General features: G+C 36.9%; 1 protein-coding gene across 2 annotated transcripts; it reads left to right on the top strand.

The window, feature by feature from the left end:
* The first annotated feature begins 10,422 nt into the window (after positions 1–10,422).
* On the top strand, positions 10,423–19,766 carry LOC135676533 (WPP domain-associated protein-like). 2 transcript variants are annotated; one of them, XR_010514327.1, is made up of 7 exons: positions 10,423–10,613; positions 11,597–13,784; positions 14,719–14,845; positions 15,153–15,254; positions 18,460–18,542; positions 18,714–19,250; positions 19,492–19,765. XR_010514327.1 is itself a non-coding variant. In XM_065187822.1 (6 exons), the coding sequence occupies exons 2-5, from the start codon at positions 11,602–11,604 to the stop codon at positions 18,511–18,513; spliced, it is 2,466 nt and encodes an 821-aa protein (XP_065043894.1). In that variant the 5' UTR covers positions 10,423–10,613; positions 11,597–11,601; the 3' UTR covers positions 18,514–18,542; positions 18,714–19,766. The 2 variants fall into 2 exon arrangements, 1 of the variants encoding a protein (XP_065043894.1); XM_065187822.1 differs by having other exon boundaries at positions 18,714–19,766.
* Positions 19,767–19,845: the final 79 nt, after the last annotated feature.

Here is a 19,845-nt window from a genome sequence, read left to right on the forward strand (position 1 = left end):
CGTTTTATGCAGTGTAATATGGTATGGTATAATAGTAATACTAATTGGCTTTATTTGCATATTGTACTCGGCTAGTTGGGTGTTTTAGGAGGATAATTAATTATCTTTAGTATTTTGATCCATATATTTTTAATTATGAGTTATATATTTATGAAAGCAAAATATTTAGTTTTATTTCTCTTTACGTCTTCGAATCTATTAATGAAAATATTATACTTAATGATAATCGAAAGAATAAAGTCAAGCATGTACAGAGTGATAAATCCTATAAAGTCAACATACAAAATTAACGATACGAGAAGAAAATAGATTAAATTTTTTACTTTTATAAACATAAGGATCCTAGTGTTACTTTTGAAACTATAAAGATTAAGATACTAAAGATAATTAATTACATAAGATAATATATAATTAATCTATATTTTATGTCTATATGAATGTCATGTGCATGCCTAGAATAATATGACTTTCACAAATATAATATTGACTCCATCCTGAGTTAGACCATATATATAATTAAAAAATATTTTTTAAAAAATATAATAATTAAAATTATATGTAATACAAAGGTTGCGAAGCGCACATACGTTAGGATGGCTGAATTTGATTTTAAAAATATAATATTTAAAATTAATAAAAAATATAAATAAGACTTTAATTTTATAAAATATGATAAATATATAAAAGATAAAAGAAGATGTAAGAAAGATAATTAGATGAAAAGAAAATATAAAGAAGGCTGAAAAGAAAGGAGAAATATAAAGAAAAAAATACTTTTCTCCACTTAATCCTCATTTGAAATTAACATAAATATCTTCTGAAATAAATAATAGAAAATATTCAAATGATTATATTACAAAATCATATCTTGTTTTATTTGATCCGATCGATTTTTGAACATTAAGTGAAATTAATCAAACATGATCCGTTTTTCAAGCATTGTCATATCTAATTTGAACATTAAGTGAAATTAATCAAACATGATCCGTTTTTCAAGCATTGTCATATCTAAGGGGGAACATATTTTTCTTCAGAGATATAATATTATGTATGAGTCACAATTTGATGAGAGAATTCTTCTCAAGAGTCAAAAATCACATAGTGTGTCTTTTATTCCTATAAAAGTTTATGTTAGAAGCAAGTTTCACCTTACCGCACCGTACCGATGTTTCGACTTAGGCTCGGTATAGTATGGTACGGTACAATGTACTGAGCGGTACATCTAATTTCACATATTTAACCCTCCGAAAATATCTAAAAATTTTAAAAAAATTAGGATAGGGTTTTCAAGTTACAAATAAATATAGTAATAGTAGAAGTTTAGCAAAATCAATGTAAATTAGGTAACAATAGTATTACATATCTTTTTCGGACTTTGAGGTAGTCTTGTTCGAGATTCGTATTTCAGCCCGTTATAGATTGAAATATCTACAGAAAAATTAGTTGAATTGTTAGACTATTTTGTTACAATATAAACTCTAAAATTTAAATAATTAAATAATCACATATGTAGATATACCTAATTATTAATTCTACTACCAAAATGAACAACGAACCTCCACGGGTGGTGGATCGAGGTCATCGATCCAATATATCTGCATATCAATATGATACATTTGTTAGACCCAATCATGAAATTGATCCCATGACATAGTGTATTGATACACCGTATACCATTGATGCATTAATATGGTGCTGATCGTAGACTAATCGTCATGAATCATATTTGTCTAAGGCAGCTCTTGAGGCATATATTGGTGAATGTAAGAGCTTCTACTTTCGCTACTGATCTGTTGTTCTATATCATACTGTTGCTCAGATAAAGATGACCAACTATCACCATACTATTGTTGCCCATATGATTCTCCATAATACGATAGTTGTGAATACGATGAGCCTCTTTCTGTGTCTATATCATGTATGCTTTGTCGCATTTGTTCATATTCATCCATTGCCTTCCCCTTCCCTTTCCTCTTTCGCACATAAACTTGACCAATACTTTGTCGAGTTCCATGATCTGAATCTTAAGTGGCATGTGTAAAATATTTCTCCTCAGTCCATTCACCACCCTCAAGTTATGTAGATGAGACTAACGATTGCGCGGCATCACCGCCATCATCTGTCGAGGCATTGTTGTCCATGTTGTTGTCATGTCTCTAGACCGAGCGAGAAAGAGAATGTGATTGTGAAGGTGTCTCATTGCCCGACTCGATTCTTTTTAATGATGCAACTAATGCTACTGCCTTCCCCTTTGCCTTTACACATTGGGCGGATGAGTGTGACCATTGGGTGTCGGTAGTTCCTTGAACAGTTTGACTCCTACCACGTTGTAATCGAGGGGGATTTTTCATCTGTTGGAGTTGTGCTTATTCTTCTTCTATTGTCTCGGTAATAAAACGTGAAGGACGTTGAGGATCTCCCACCTCATCAAGTAGAGGATCCTCTTGGTTCTCTACTGCTTCAACCCAATCTAACATTGGCTCTGAATCTTCATTGTAGAATTGGAGGTCAATGGGATCAATATCTGGTTCCTCTGGCTCCTTATCCAACTTAGCATATCGTAATTTTAGCAGCATGTTATAATGGACATATACTAGTTTCTTTAACCGTCTGTAGGAGAGTCTGTTGTGTACCTTCGTATGAATTAATGCAAACAGTCAAATTGACTGTTGGAGCATTATACCACTGCTACAGTGTGGCGGTAACGGTCGAAATCCAGAATATTAAGTGGCTTAATGAGGGAATATAATTTTTTTTATGTCATGCTAACATTGATGTCTAATTGGTGCTTCCTTATCTTGTGGAATTGATTTGTCATAATTAATCTAAATTTTATCATATCCAAACTTAGAGATAAGGGTTTATCTGTTTAAAAGTATAATATCTATTTAGGCACCTCAATTGCTATTGTTTATTTTAAACATAATTAAATTATAGATTGAATGCTTATGTTAGTTATAAAGGAAGGATTCATAATTGGATATTTTGAATGATATTGTCCAAAGTGGATATATCATATGCAACGATGATGGGATAAATGGAGAATTTTTATACATGAATCAATAAATATAAGCAAACTATATCATAGTGAAATTAAATGAAATTTATAATTAAATATGCACTAAGATTTACGTGAAAAACTCTTTCAACGTGAAAGATAAAAACCACGAGACAAGTTAGAGAAAATCCACTATAAAAATAATGAATGTATAAATCTCAAAGTCTCTTGCCAAAACCCAAACAATAATCACAAAAAAATAATTGGGATACAAGGATTATGTTACTGTACATAATATCCAAAATCTCCCTAAGTGATCATAATAAGAATTTACTGTAAATCTAATCTAACCTGAGATAAGAACAATATCTGGATGATTGAGAATAGCCTCTGCATTATCCTTATCTTCTTCTCTTTCCTTTTTCTCTTATTTTTACCCTCAACTGCCACTACTTCTTCTCTCTTTTTCACAGCCACTGCTACCCCTTTTCTTTCCTAACTGTCACACCTCTTAGTTAAAAGAGTTAGGGTTTAGATTAAAAGAGATGAGTATTAATGTTAAAGTGGGCTAGGGTTATTAAAAACTATCATAGTGCCACGGACAAAGTTCTAAATAGGATGTTTAATATAATACTTATGTATGTCCATGTCTTTTGGTTTGTTAATACTTTGCACAGCATATAGAGGGATGGTTGAAGGCTTAACAACCTCATTTTAGTTAGGTTTGGTGGCCTTCTTAGGCTTGTAAATAAATATTGTGTCATATGGATACTTGTGAGAGATATTCGGTCTATAGTGGACCATTTTGACCCTTTATTATGTAACTATTCAGAGCTTGTAAAGTCTATTTGTAATTTACATTGTCTAGGAAGTGTTTCCTGGAATGTTTGCTTGTGGATCTCAAGTGAGACGCTATCTCTAACTCGTTTTCTCTTTTGTAGATCCTAAGGGACCATAGGAGGTTTCGTAGAGACTAACCTTTGCGGACAGACACGTAACGGTGCCGCACGACTTAGACAAAACTAGCTAAGTCCATGACAGATGGTATCAGAGTGGGACAAGCACTCATAAAAACACTTGGCATGTAAATGTGGGGGACCTTGTGGGGCTGCATTGAGGGTAGTTAGCACGCGCGACTGTTTGGGGGAAAACGGGCATGGAGATGTAGGGATAAGGAGTCGCTCAAAAGAGCGGGCATCTGAGATTGGCATTTAGAGGAATGGCCAACCCTTCGCGCAAGAGGTACCACGAGAACAAGCAAGCTTGGAAGAATGTGAAGCGCACAAAAGTTGGGATGGTTGAGTTCGAGCTACGGCTTGACGTTGACAACTATACTTGATGGTGCTCAAGGCAAGCTAGGCGCTTGGTAAAGGATGAGACCAAGCAAGGTAGAATGAGTTGCTCAATGACCGAAAGAGTTATATAAAGCTCACAGAGGTGAGGGGAATTGCTAACTCGAAGAATTCGGTACTTATGAATGGGCTTGTATGCGGACGATGAAATATTCGCAGCTATCCCAAGGTGACCGAAACTCGACGCCTTGGAGCATTGAAACTTTCTCTTCGGTATGTGAAGGATATGTCCGTAAGAGGCTAAAGTGTGCAGCGAGTTCCGCATGTTGCTAGGCCTTGAGTGGTGCAGCGGAGGCTATATTGATATGGAGTCGCAATCTAACAAGTACGTTTGCAGGAGGCAAAACAATGCATAGTTTGTTCAATAAATCGGAGTAGTCCAAGGGGATGGTGGTCTCCGAAATGAAGAGAGATATTGCTCCAACGGGATAGATATCCAAAAGAGATAAGTCTCGGCTCTCTAGAGGGAGAATCATGTGCAATAGACCGCACATGTTGAGGAGGAGTACCTAAAAACTAACAACTCCATGAAGCTCAATGGACCGAGTGAGCAATGAGGAGTCGTCGCATGATCTCGCTTGAGAGAATGCATTGGTGGATGCATTACGAGATCAAGTAGGGGAGCGACCCAAAGCAACATAAATGAAGGCACACTTGGAGTCGATATGGAGATCAGACTCAAGGGAGGGCTGACCCGTGGAATAGTGGGCGTGAGAGCCACCATCAACTCAATGCAAAACGAGGAGCGGAGCAACTTGGGTATAACTTGGTGAAGTACCCAAGCCGCATGAAGGGAGCCAGCATAGAAGATGGAATATAGAGCAGAGGCACAAAGCTTTCCTTGGGCAGTGGTCAAGGATATAAACTCTTGTAGAGGCAAGAGCAGGATCATGTTGTTCCATGGGTCTATTCTGATAGAGTTGACTCATCTTGCATGGTGCCAAAGACAAAGGGAGCTTTTGGGCACATGCACCTTATCTCGGAGAAGCATTTGATGAAGGAACTAAGACGACCCAACTTGCGGAGGCGAAGTTGGGTTCAAAAGGCCTTAGCACTGGGCAAGAGGACGCAAAGGCGAGTACTCTTGAAGAATATGCCATAGTGTTGCCATTCAAGTTGCCATAAAGGAAGCGGTGCATAGCGGAGATTATGTTGGTAGGGGCAGATGCCCAGGACCCAGACAATGGTGCACCATTTTTAGTGAAGTCGGTGGACTTCGGGAGCTACTAGGCGATGGACTGTCTTAGAGCGGTGCTTTATCTTAGTGTGACCCAAGAGCGGGTGGATGATGATCGATTACCAAAGGAGCGAACAAAATCGAAGGTGGAAGAGACCCTGCGATGTATTGGCAGAAGCCACACATGGAGGGATCACAATTCGAGTTCATCCCACAAGGATCAAAATGCAATGGAGATGTCACCAGGAGGCGACATGGTGTCATGGACAAACTTCGAAACAAAATGTTTGATATAATGCTTATGTATGTCCTTGTCTTTTGGTATGTTCATGCTTTGCACAGCACGTAGAGGGACGACCAAAGGCTTAATAGTCTCATTTTAGTTGGGTTTGGTGGCCGCTTTAGGCTTGTAAATAAAGGTTGTGTCATATGGATACTTGTGAGAGATTTTTAGTCTATAATGGACCATTTTGACCCTTTGTTGTGCAACTGTTCAGAGCTTGCAAAGTATGTTTATAATTTGCTTTGTCTATTAAGTGTTTCTTGGAATGTTTGCTTGTGGATCCCGAGTGAGGCATTCTCTCTAACCCATTTTCTCTTTCGTAGGTCCTAAGGGACCATGGGAGGCTTCGGGGAGGCTGACCTTTGCGGACGGACACACAAGGGTGCCGCACGACTTAGGCAAAACTAGCTAAAGTCGTGATAGATGATATCAGAGTGGGACAAGCACTCATAGAAACACTTGGCATGCAAACGTGAGGGACCGAGCGGGGCTGCGTTGAGGGTAGTCAACACACGCGCGACTATTTGGGGAAAACCAGGCATGGAGATGTAGGGAAAAAGAGTCACTCGGAGGAGCGGGCATCTGAGATTGGCATTCAGAGGAATGGCCAACCCTTCGCGCAAGAGGCACCACGAGAACAAGCAAGCTTGGAAGAATGCGGAGAGCACAAAGGTTGGTATGGCTGAGTTTGAGCTTCGGCTCAACGTTGACAACTATACTTGATGGTGCTCAAGGCAAGCTAGGCGCTTAGTAAAGGATGAGACCATGCAAGGTGGAATGAGTTGCTCAGCGACCGAAAGAGTTGTGCAAAGCTCACAGAGGTGACGGGAATTGCTAACTTGAAGAATTCGGTACTCATGCAAGGACTTGTATACGGACAGTGGAATGTTCGTGGCCATCCCAAGGCGACCGAAACTCGGCGCTATGGAGCATTGAAACTTTCTCTTTGGTATGTGAAGGATACGTCCGTGGGAGGCTGAAGTGTGCAACATGTTCAGCATGTTGCTAGGCCTTGAGGGGTGCAGTGGGGGCTGTATTGACATCGAGTCACAATCTTTTACGAGCTTATTTATTTTTATTATGAGGAGTTTAAAGTCATCATCACTTGAGCTTTCACTCGAGTGATCTTCTTTTATTCCAAGTGTCAAACCCTTCTTGTTCTTTGGAAAGTTATTCTCATATTCATCATATGCCTTGCACGTCATTTCTATATCATCAATGAACCGATAAGTTCTTCCAGTAGATAATTGTTTAAGTTCTTTACCTCTTGTATTGCAGTTACTTTCGGATCCCAACTCTTTGGAAGGGATCTTAAAATCTTGTTTACAAGTTCAATATTAGAAAAACATTTGTCAAGAGCTTTTAAACCATTGACGACATCCGTAAAACGGGTGTGTATGTCAATAATGGTTTCACTTGGCTTTATTCAAAATAATTCAAAATCATGCATCAAAAGATTTATCTTAAATTCTTTTACTCTATTTGTGCCTTCATGTGTTACTTCTAGTGTGTGTCAAATCTCAGGTGCAGTTTTGCATAAATAAATACGATTAAACTTATTGTTGTTCAAAGTACAAAATAAAGCATTCATAGCTATAGCATTCAAAGAAAAAGTCTTCTTCTCCAAATCATTCTATTCATTCATTGGTCAAGAAGACTTTTGAAAATTACTTTTAATAATATTTCATAAATCAAAATTTATATAAAGCAAGAAAACTCTCATTCGAGTTTTACAATATACGTACTCTGTTCCATTGAACATAGGAGGATGAACGATAAAAAGACCCTCTTGATTACCGGTAAAAATCATTTCTCTTAGGTGTTAAATCAAACGAAAAAAATCTTAGCTCTGATACCAATTATTAGGACCAAAATCGACACTAAGAAGGGGGGGGGGGTGAATTAGTGCTTTTATAAAAGTTACGTTTGATTCAAATATCTTGTTCGATAAAATTATATTGGAAATATGTTTAACTTGAAAACGTTCATAATAATGTAATAGGCAAGTAAAGAAGTTTGCAATATAAGAATGAAAAGCAAAATAGAAATACAAACCGAGTACACTGGATTTATAGTGGTTCGATCGTCGTGATCTACGTCCACTCCTGATCCCTCTTCACTCGAAGTCACCGGCTTTCACTAATTATCTTCTTTCCAATAGGTGAAAATCAACTACTCTTAGAACTCTTTTCTCTTTTTCACAAGTTCAGGAGTTGACTTTTACAAGCCTCTCACACCTCTCTTAAACTAAAACTGAAACTTAAAGCTAAAGGGGAATTCTTATTGATTTACTACAGAGTTTCACACTATTTTTGTTTCAGTTCTTGTCTTAATCGAGCAGGGATAAGTGGGGTATTTATAGGCCTTAAATGGATTCAAATTTGAAGTCAAAATGGTCTCATCTTGGGTTTTTAGATATTGGCGGTACCACCACTAGTACTTGGCGGTACCACTGCTTGTTAGTCTAACACTAGGCGGTACCACCGCCCAGTTTGGTGGTACTATCGCCTAACAGAGCCTTGGAGATTGGGCTTTGGCGGTACTACCGCTTAGACCACTTAGGAGGCCAAGCCTCAGGAGGTGCCACCGCCAGCCCTGGCGGTGCCACCGCTTGGGCCAAGGGTCACTGAAAGAGCCTTTCTCTTGACCCAAAATAGCCCAAACTCCTGCCCAATGATCCTCTGATTGAGTTAGCATGACTATACTTGAAACTAACTCAATTAAACCTAAACTACTTTGATCTAGACAAATTATTATAAGTATGAATCCCATATTGTCTCGCATGTCATTGGTTCATCCGGCGCTTCGTCCGATCTTTCGACACGTCGTCCTCTCCTTCGGCGTATTGCCCAATCGGTATGTTGACCTCCGCAGCATCCGATCTCCTTAGTGTAATGTTTGATCCTTTAGCCCGATGCCCGAACTCGTGACACGAAATCCTTCTGCTAGTACATCGACCGATCCTCCGGCTCGACGTCCAATCTCCTGACATGTTTCACTCCGGCCTAACGTCTGATTCCTCCTACTTTAATCGATTTGTCTTTTCTGATCGAAGTTAGTCCTGCATCACTCAAAACGTAAATTAGATCGTAAACTTATCAATTGATTTCATCAACAAAATATGAGATTCAACATAACCAACTTAAATACGTAATTCACTTAAGGTTGATCATCTTAAATAAGTTGTTTACTTCGACTTCTAGACATAATCAATTTACGATCGACTTCTAGATATAATCAATTTAAGAATATAAATATCTTAAAAGACAAAGTGACCAATGTGAGGATGTAATTCACTTTGATCATTTTGAGGATAAAATTGACTTGAGGATATAATCATTTTGAAGGATATAGTTATTTTAAGGTTGTAACTAGTTTGAGAATATAATCAAAGGATGTGATCAGCTTAAGGGGATGACTACTTTAATGATTCGATTACTAGATAAGGGATAATTACTATTAAGGATTAAAAAAAAAATACATATATCATGTATCATCTGTTCTTACAAAATACTGTATCGAAAATACATTCCACAAAGCTCTCCGATAGTCAAGAGTTCAGAATTAGTTCAATGAGTTTAGGATGAAAAAACATATATAAATATTATCTTATAATGTTGATTTTCTAATCATCGTTGTTTGCTGAATATTAAGTAGGGTTAGTTTTTTATGATTTGATCATCTCGATCGGTCCAATTCTCATTATTTCGTCTCCTCACTCTCTCTCTTACTCCTCCTCGACGACTTCTATGTTCACAAGCTTCGTCGTCGTCTCCATTTATATAGGTATTTTAGCCGTGAAGTGATTAAATACTTTAATTATTTCAGCCTTCGAAACGTATTAATTGATTTTGTTTTTATTTAGTGATCCTTTTGTCGATCTTAACTTTGTCCAACTGTTTTATAGTGTACAAGCTGGTTTTAAAATGTGTTGAAAGAAAAAGGAAGGGAAGAAACATTTTGATGGAGTAGCAGTGGCTCCACTGGTCAACTTTATTCTCCTCATGTGAGTGTCCATTGTTTCCCAACTCAAAAAAGATTTCTCCACTTCCAAGCAAAGTGAGTCTTTAACTGGATCACCAAACTTCATCTTTCCATCACATGTCTTTGGGGGGCATCCTTTTAGCTGCCAGCCTTCTCTCTTTGCCAACATTTCCTTTTTAATCATGAATTAATTGCTCACATCACTAAGCATTAGACTTTTTCTAAATCAAATTGATAGGATTCATATATATGGGATTTATATTAATATATTTTTTCTTTAGAAAAACTTTATTATTTTTTATATTTGATACTCATATCAAATTGAAACAGGAAATTAGATGATGCTTTAATCCTATGTCGAATGCAATTAAAATTAATGTTTGCAAGATACTGTCCTAAATTGTATAGCCAAAGTGCAGAGTGGTGCCTCACCACTCACTGGCACATGTAGCTAAATTATTTTCTAGAAACACCCCTTGTAAAAATTCATTTTGGCATACACATATATCCCAAGTGCATATATAAGGCCGTGCGCATATATAAAGCATTTTATTAGGGGCCTAAATAAAAACTTTTGAGGGTATAAGTTGAAAACGAACTAAGGATGTGCCGAAAAGAATAAATTATTCCCTAAAGTTTCACTCCTCCCGCTCTCTTTCCTCTCGCCGTCGCCGTCGCCGTCTCGTTTCTTCTCCTTGGGCAAAAGGCAGGCTACCCTTTTTCTGTGTCTCCCCTCCGTTTCCCACCCCGAAACCTGATCGCCGAGGACCACCGCGGGAGTTCCTCTCCACCCGTTCTCCTCGCGCTCCGTCGCACAAGGTTTGGTTCGAATCCCTCAGTGGTTGCCCCTTCTTCTTTCTTTGTCGATCGTGTTGACTTCGGAAAAGATGTTTGGGGTCAGTGGGATGATCGAATGTTGGTGGATGTTGTTACCGCTCGGCTGGTTAATTGAATTCGTGTTGGGTTGTGATTCTTTCTTTTATGTTTTCCTTTTTCATCTTTCTGAAGATGCTGGGTGAGTTGGTTGAGGATTTCGATGTCTTCTTGTCTGTTGAGTTCCCGGAGTCCCTTTTGCTGCTTCCGATTGTGAAGATTTCCTTTCTACGCTTAGCGGCTTGGTAGCGCTGGAATATTGCAGTTTAGGTTGGTGATTGGGAACACTGAAATAATTGATTTCTTGTCATTTCCGTCATTGGATTTGGTGGTTTATCTTAATAGGCCTTTTTGTTCTTATTGCATTTATGGTATTAACATGTCAATGAATGATCCAAGTCGTTTATTTTGGGAAATTTTACCGATTTAGCCTTGCCCCTTGTCCCTGGTCTTTGGATTCTTTCTGATAGCGCTGCTGCATGAGCTACTCTCTTTTGTTATTCCAGGAGTTTTGAATTTAGATCTACTTAGATATCTTAAAACGTTGATAGTGGTTGCAACGTGTAGTATCCATATGATTAAATTTTGGGTTGATGTGTGCATGATTGACACTCGGGGACCTTCATAGTGGTTTTATCGTATAGCACTGGGACATCTATATTGCATTGTTATGGGCCACGTGAATTTCCCTATCTGTTAAATATGACACTTTTTTTAATGTAATTTACAGCTTAGCAAATTTGATTATTTGGTATCGAGACGATAAAAATCTGCTGTCTTTTTTTCTCATACAGAATCTTTTTGCTGAATGCAAAGATTGGGTGCATGGCTTATAGTTACATGTGTGGATTCTCTCTATGCTAACTGCATAAGTTCATATTTTCTTGTCATCGATAGGATTGTATAAACCTTTTGTTTGTCTATGGCAGTACTCATGAAGAATCAAGAGGCCTTCAAGTCGGGAAATCTGATTTCAGACAATGATTCATTATTATCAGATTGTAACATTGATGCAGGCAATAGCGTTGACAATGATACATCCTTGCGTGAGGAGCTTCTCCTTGAGGAGATGGAGTCTTATTGGGATGACCTCAACTCCCGTCTTACTGTCTCAAGAATGGTAAGTGACTCTGTCATCAAAGGGATAGTAAATGCAATAGAACTGGAGGCATCTGAGAAAGTTGATACAAAGGAAGCAGAGATATCAGCTTTGAAAAAGAGGTTGCAGTTTTATGAGTCTGTTATGGCTGATGAGAACAGGATAGATGCGACCTCAACAAAGATGTTAGAATCCCAAAGGGAAAAATCAGGCTTGTTTTTTCACTCTTTGGATCAAGATGTGGTGAGCAATTGTGTTCGACATCTCAGTCAAATAAAGGTGGCTGCACAAGATTATCTTAAAAGGCCTAAGAAAGAAACTAGTAATCTAAGGGGTGGCCATACTTTATTACAATCCAAAGTGTGTCCTGTGGATAAGGAGTTCTGCAGCATTCTTGCTCAGAAGTTGAATGTTATAGATGGATCTGCTGATGAACTGGAAGCAGTACTCATGGCAACACACCAGGAAATTTATGATACATGCTTCTCGTCCGAGTATTTAGTAAATGAGCAATTGTGGGAACACAGGTTTCAACAAGAAGTCATTAGCATTATGGTTCAGAATCTAGTAAGGGAAGATCAAGATGATATTGAAGCAAAGATAAGTAAACAAAAGATTCTTGTAGACACATTTACCAAGAACTGGCAGAAAAACATTAATGATCTCTCCACCATGCACCAAGAGCTTCATGATATTTCTGCATCATTACTGACCTCAGAGTCAGGGTTAGCATTCTCACGTCATAGCCCTGAAGATGCTGTGAAATTGACAACTACTGACACCTCACATTTAAATCATATGACAAAGGCTGAACTGATAACCAATTATATAACTCAAATGGCCAATATGAAAAGACAATATGACTTAGCTTTGCAAGAGAAGACAGAGGAATTGTACATCTTCAAGCGTGAATTCCTTAGGGAAAAGGGATGTAATGCTCTACAATATAGAAGAGACAAGGAAGGTGAACTGTTAAGGAAGAAAATTATTGGGTTTATCTCAATGCTGGATAACATTCTCTTAGAGAATGAAAAATTGTCTGTTGTCCAAAGTCAGCAGAACATGTTACATAATCTGAGTCAGAGGATCGGTGTCCTGCTACTTGAAAACCAGCAGCTAAAATATTTGTTAGTAGAAAGGCGAATGGAAGTCATTCATGTTGCTGCACTGGTTTCAAATGTCATAAACCGATCAGCAAATTGTTCAGAAGTAGAGGAAGACCTCTTGGAGCATCATAAGGAGTTCAAGTCGGATGCAGAAGATAGGATAACAGAAACCATGATCAGAGACAAAATAGAGAAGATTCTTCTAAGAGAATTAGTTGATGAACTTGAAATTGGCATCAAATACTTAGATTTGGAGTGCAAGATGTCACAGGATATCAGTTTCACTTTGTGTAGGAAATATTTAGAAGATGTCGTTTCTAGCATTAATTCCTTTGTCGAGAAACATTACAGAGAGAAGGATTCCTTTGCAACATTAGTTGTGGAAAAGGAGATGGCACTATCTTTGCTGATGGAAGAAAACGAGAAGTTGAAGCAGGAAAAAGACTTGCTATTGACATTAATTAATGAAAAAGAGAAATTATTATTTGAGACTGAGGTTAAGGCAATGAAGCAAAAGGAGTACCATGACAATGTGTGCCATGAGCTTAATAAGCTGAGAGAACAGCTGGGAAATCAATCACTTCATATTTCAGATTGTAAGAAAGACAATGATTCAATGAAAGAAAAATTGGCTGAGATGTTGAAGCAAGTTCCACAATATGAAGCTGAGTTACGAAAAATAAACCAAAAATATAAAGTTGCATTGGATTCTCTGGAGAAACTAGAAAAACAAAAGAACTTTCTTCATGAACTTGTCGAAGAAAAGCAAATGAAACTAGAATTAGCTGTTGCTAGAGAAGAGGAGCATTCAAAATTTATGACAACTGTACTTAGTTCCATCAAGGAGTTATCAGAAACCATTTTGCAATCTGAATGCAGTTTGACTAACAAGCTTGGAACTCATGAATCAAGGTTATTCCTCTTAATTTAAGATTTTTATTATCAAATTCTACTTAGTGTGAACCTTTTACTAGCTGTAGGTGACATGAAATCAAGTCCTTGTAATATTTGTGCGGTGCCAACTTATGGTTTTCGCTTGGTAGCTTGCGTATCTTTTATCCATTTTTTCAATCATAGAGCAGTGCTAGGCATTCAGACAAATTTTAATCAGTTAGTTAAGTATGTTTCTGAATTAGATTTTTTAACTCTTGGCCAAGATGTGGACAGTAATGGGTATTTCCTTTTTCTGGTGGATTAGTTTATAAATGAATTTAAAGCTTCCATTATACCTTCACTTTATTCATTGCTCAATAAATTTTTTTTTTCTTGCCCATGATACAATTTTGGAAGTTAATTTAACCAAGCTATTCATTGTTTATCATGCATGTATGCTGGATCAGTGACCATAGGACACCATAAATGTTAAAAATAAACATATATTAGGAACGCCCACTGGAACCGGGCATATTGACACCTTCTTAGTTCCCAATTTAACAGGGAGAGAAAGAGACACAGGTACATGTAGCAGAACAATATTTTTAATATATTATGATACATATAGTTTAATGTTGCAAGATGTGAAATTATAGAATGTGTGTTTACAAAAAGCCAGTGGAACCAGAAAAAAAACCGCAATAGTATTCTCTTGTTCATTTATTTTGTTATGAGATAGTATTCTTATATGCAGGTAGATTTTTTTAAAAAATCCTACATCAAAGTTGCACATTGTAGAATATCATGTTGAGTTTTAAGATGTGACCTAATCTTGTAGGAAGTATATTTCCCAAGCTCTTGTAGTTTAAGCTTGCTTTTAGCTATTAGCCACTTCTGAAGTTCTATCTTTTCTTTTCTTATATAACTAAATGCAATTTCATGAGCTAAAAAATTAATCCTTCTACGTTTACAGGTTAGAATTTCTTGGCCATCAATTCATTGGCCTTTTTCAACAGGCTAACTACCTTAAGAGAGAGGTTTGTTGGTATAAGCAAGGATTTGAAAGAAGATGTGCTGACCTTCAGAAGGCTGAACATGAGGTATTAACTCAGAGAATTGTCTATATACGTACTTAAAAAATTTGCTTTTCAGTTGTTCATTCATTTTAAGATGACTTATATATGTTTGTATATGATCATTTTGCATCTAAATAATAACATGTTACTCAATATGGAATTTACTATTTTTTACTGACTTTAAGATTTCTTCTTCTACTAGTTGATACTCTGATTTGAGAAAATATCTGGTGTTCTGAATAATCTTACGGAAATCAATAGTGATAAATCTTGCATTACTGCTTGTGATAAATCTTTTGCAATCTGTTATATTGTTTTGCTTCTATCACAGGTTGATCTGTTAGGTGATGAGGTTGATGTTCTCTTACATCTTCTTGAGAAGATACACGTAGCGCTTGAACATTACTCTCCAGTTTTACAACACTATCCTGGAGTAAGAGAAGTAACCTTACTAAATGTTGCTTTCATTAGTATGATATATCTTCTTGCTTTTTCTGAACAAAGAAAGTTTCAATGCTTAATAATTGACAAATTTTGCAATTTTTTGTAGTAAATACTTTGTTCATATTAGCATAAATGGGAAATGCATCATGTAAGATGGTAGAACATATAAAGCTTGTCTATGCCATGTGGTTGATGTCTTTTGTTTTGTTACTGTATAACAGATTTAGGATTTATATATTTGCACTGCAACCATGATTATATTTTATCAGTTAGTAAAGTTTTAAATATCCTGCTCAGTAATGATATACATATCTCTTTGGAATTGTTGTAATTACCCAGATCATTGGTTTGTTCTTAGACTGCTGCTTTAAGCCTACTTTTAGTTTGGATGCACATTCTTACTATCACTGTGTTTTAGTTTTCCCTTTCTTTCTAGCTAACTTAACTGCTAATCTTACATGTCATCCCATTAAACTAGGCTGTCCGGTCAAGTGTTGCCATTATCAAACTCTACTCTGAGTTGGAACTCAAACTAAAATCTGCTGATCTTATGCATAATTCAGTTATATGAATGATTGGAAGATATAGATCTATTGTGTGTCGAGCATCTATATATTATTAGGTTGTAGAAGTCTACTGTCACAAAAGCAATTTTCTCTTGCACCAACTTCCCTTAGGAATATGATTAAACATTTATTAACTGTATTTAATGGTGGGTATAATTTTACATGACAAACTCTCTGAAAATGAGATGATGCTTCTACAAGACGTAGCGATGAAGTGGTAAACTTTCATGTGGTCAATGTGATCACCTCAGGGTTGAAGAAGATGACGTTGAGTTTTAACAGTGCAATATACATGTGGGAGGTGACAAATCCTTCAAACTACAGAAATGATCAAGGCAAGGATTGTAGGATAGGACTGTTGTCGTGGTTGCCCTTAGGACCTAGGATAAGGACTGTCAGACTAGTAGTGACCAAAAAATAAAAGGAAAAAGTTCAATAAGAATGAAAAAATCATGTATGTCTAAAATATCAATTCTCTTTAAATTTAAAACAGTAAAATCTTCTATATATTATTTTTGAAAGACCTTTGGCCATAGGATTCCAAAAAACCTTTGCCTCCTTGAACATGAATTCTCTATTGTCTGTCACTACCCACCTCTTCAGTGGCAGACGTCACTGACTCCTAGGGTAGGTGAGATGTGCAAGGCTTAAGCATATAATTTTAAATTATACATATTTCTTTATAACTACTTATATATATTATAATCATTGTGGCTTCAGTGCACAGAGGCATGTGACTGAAAGCAGACAGAAGTCAGCTCTACCGCTTGTATCTCCTCTTTTTGCTCCTTTCTCATTTCTCATCTCCTAATGACTATAAGCGGTGCTGTGGTTTAGTTGGTTTCAGCAATAACTAGCAGTGAACTTGTAGCAATATCACCATGCAATAAGTAGGTATGGCCAAAGATATTATCATTATTATTGTATGTTGATTTCATTATCAATGGCACAAAGATATTTTTCTGCTTGCATATCAGCCACCCTAAATGCCTAGGATGCAAAAGCATTTAAACTAAGGGTTGTAGGTTTTTTTTTTTTTCTGAAAGAGAGAAATCTATCTATTCATTCATCGAAAAGGGTTGAAGTGGTTGATAATAATTTGGATGCTCTTGAATTAATGTATGATGTATTGTAAAAGAAAAGGATCCAATTGCTAATAATTAGTTTTTATATTCTATGCTTGTAATTATAATCAAATTTAATGCCTACTGTTGGTTTCTATTTAAACAATGTCAATGTACCTATTGACATTTAAAGTCCCTCAAGCATTATATATTTCCTAATTAGTCCCACAGGATATACCCAGAGGATGGTTGTGATGATTTATAGGACTAGAGTCGACTATTAATACTTTGCTCATGTGGTTCTAGGCCTCCAAACTATTGAGTTAGTAAGTCTACTTGAGAGGGTCATGTCACTTGATATAAGAGTGAGCTTCCTAAAACATGTGATGAATGAGCCCAAATAAGAAAGAGGCCCCATAAATGGAGCAAGAGACTCGTGGAGTTATCACTGGATGGTTTACGGGCCTCACGTATCACCTCCAAAAAATTATTTTTGGTTTATGTATCGGACCTTAGTCGTTGAAGGGGATGTCAGCAAACCTTTTGAGTGAGTGTGAATGTGACACTCTAATAGCCCCACATTGAAGTGGGATGATCATTGTGGCGGTTTATAAGGTTAGCTAGGTCCACAATTAACTTGAGCTTGATACAAGAAACCCTTCTAGAACAGTAGATCTCGTTGTCACATCTACTTATATTTCTTAGAGTACAGTGACAAGATAACCGTGTCTTCTCATAGAAATCTCTGTAGGAAATAATTCATTTATGAAGAATAGGTGCTAACTTAAGCAAAGATCTTCTGAGCCAGAAAATGTGAACCCCGAAATGCTGTGTACATGCTAGTAGTGTCACTCTTAAGCATCAAATATGACATTGTTATTGTGCAGAATAATGTTTCAGTTTTTGGTTTTTTCATCTGTCTTGTTGATTTGTCTTGCTTCCTATGTCTGCCTAATGTTCGTTTTTGTTGAAAGATTCTTACTTAAAAAAATGAATCTTCTCGAAGTTTTATGTTGCTCTATTCTTCAGGAGTGACTTTGTATAAGATGGCTAAGGTGTCACATCCAAGCTGTCCCAATGAAACATCTATGACATGGCTAACCTTGGTTTTCCATTAATAGAAATGCAGAATTGCTATTCTTCTACATTCAAGCTGTCCCAGTGAAACATTCATGACATGGCTAACCTTGGTTTTCATTAATAGAAACACAGAGTAGCTATTCTTCTCCAATTTGAGAACCATTTTTTCTTTTGTACTTAAAGTGCAATTGTTGGGTGGATCAGAAGATATTGTGACCGGACCAAGATCATTGATAAGTTGGTAACATTTGATGGAATAAGTAGTTCTACCAGGAATAAGTATAACTACCTAGTTTATCTTTGTTCCTAATGGGTGCAGCCTATGTATTCAACCCAGCTTATTCTGTTTCTGGACCGTATGCAGCCTCTAACATAAAACTATTTCTCTTCTATGAAGCACACTTTTGGCATGCATGATATTCCTGAAATTTCGCATCTCTCTAATGTTAACCTTTGACTAATGAGGATATCTTTCTCCTAACAGGTTGTGGAGATTTTGAGATTGATTAAAAGAGAAATAAAAAGCAATACTATTTGATTGACTTGACAATTACCTTACTTTTGTTGGTGAGTATATGATCCTCTTGTATTGTGAATGCATATATAAGATTCTCGTTCAGGGTTTGCAGAGTCAGAATCAGGTTCCTAATTGCTCCTAGGATTTAGAATTTTTCAAAACCTTATTGCTGCATTATCTGCTGCTTCCATGGTTTTAATTGAATTTGGTTATGTTGCTAGATGCTTGCGCCATATGGACTCCGAGCCATTGGAAAAGCTGTAGAAATTTTTGACTATGAGTTCTGAAGCCAGTCTACAGTGACTCTTCAGATAAGTGTTTCTGTTTTTGTGACAGCCAGACTTGTTTGTGATGCCGGAATATTCAGAAAGTCCTCCCCGCACCCCAAACCCCCCCCACCCCCCCCCCCCCCAAACCTTCCAGAGGTTACATGTATGACTGATACAAGTTAGAGAGAAAAAAACATCCACACAATAGGAAATTGAGGTTTGGAGGATGATGGAAGAACATTTGATCTTATAGACTTGAAAGCAATAAGAATCTATAACCTGCCTTTTGGTTTGACTTTCGACATCGACTGGGATGTTCTCCTTACATTTTTTCACTCCAGGGAAGAGCCACCCAATTGTTTCACTCCAGGAGATGTTCTGGTGATATAGTGATTTATTAGTACTTGATGATTAAATGAGAGGACGCAAGAAAACACAGGAGCAGCTCGATACCGAGGACGAAAGGACAATGAACATACACAGCATCAGGTTAGTTGACCTTGCTCGATACTTCTAAAAATATCCTATTAAATAGCAGCTCTAGAGGTCACTGTTGTCTTCTTACAATCAATCTGCAGTCTCTCAAGATTAGTTAAACTTCTGCAGAATATTTGTTCTATTTATTTATCTTGTGCATCAAGGGACTTGTTGAACACTAATTAGTAGAAATAGGATAAACCATTTTTGTCTTGCTGAGACGTGAAGCTGAATACTAGCCGGTGGGTTTCAGATTGGCTCATCTACCACACAATTGCTGCCTTATTTATTTGCCACATAACTCACCTGCTGTAATTGGGTCTGCTCAATCAGTGATTGACTGCAACTGCTCAATTGCCAAACTCACTCATCACTAAAATGAATCTATTTTTTTTTCTTTTTTTGTGAAAAGAAAAAAAAAGTGTACCGTTAGAAAATTAATCTTTCTGTGTTAGTGTCAAATTTGATGGAGTTTGATCTGAGCTGATCTACTTTTGTATAAACATGATATTATCAAATTTGAGAGGATTATGTCTGATGCGAAGGTTTTCTTTTCTATGACTAGGAAAAATTTATGGTACATATTTGATGAGTTGACCGACCGAAA

This window comes from Musa acuminata, chromosome BXJ1-6 (assembly GCF_036884655.1).
Source record: "Musa acuminata AAA Group cultivar baxijiao chromosome BXJ1-6, Cavendish_Baxijiao_AAA, whole genome shotgun sequence".
Taxonomy (NCBI): Eukaryota; Viridiplantae; Streptophyta; class Magnoliopsida; order Zingiberales; family Musaceae; genus Musa; species Musa acuminata.

Excerpts from the sequence above, each read along its gene's own strand:
- LOC135676533 (XM_065187822.1), top strand. The coding sequence starts at position 11,602 with ATGAAGAATCAAGAGGCCTTCAAGTCGGGAAATCTGATTTCAGACAAT. Across the intron at positions 13,785-14,718 it reads CTTGGAACTCATGAATCAAG|GTTAGAATTTCTTGGCCATC; the intron begins GTTATTCCTCTT and ends CTACGTTTACAG. Across the intron at positions 15,255-18,459 it reads TTTTACAACACTATCCTGGA|GTTGTGGAGATTTTGAGATT; the intron begins GTAAGAGAAGTA and ends TTCTCCTAACAG.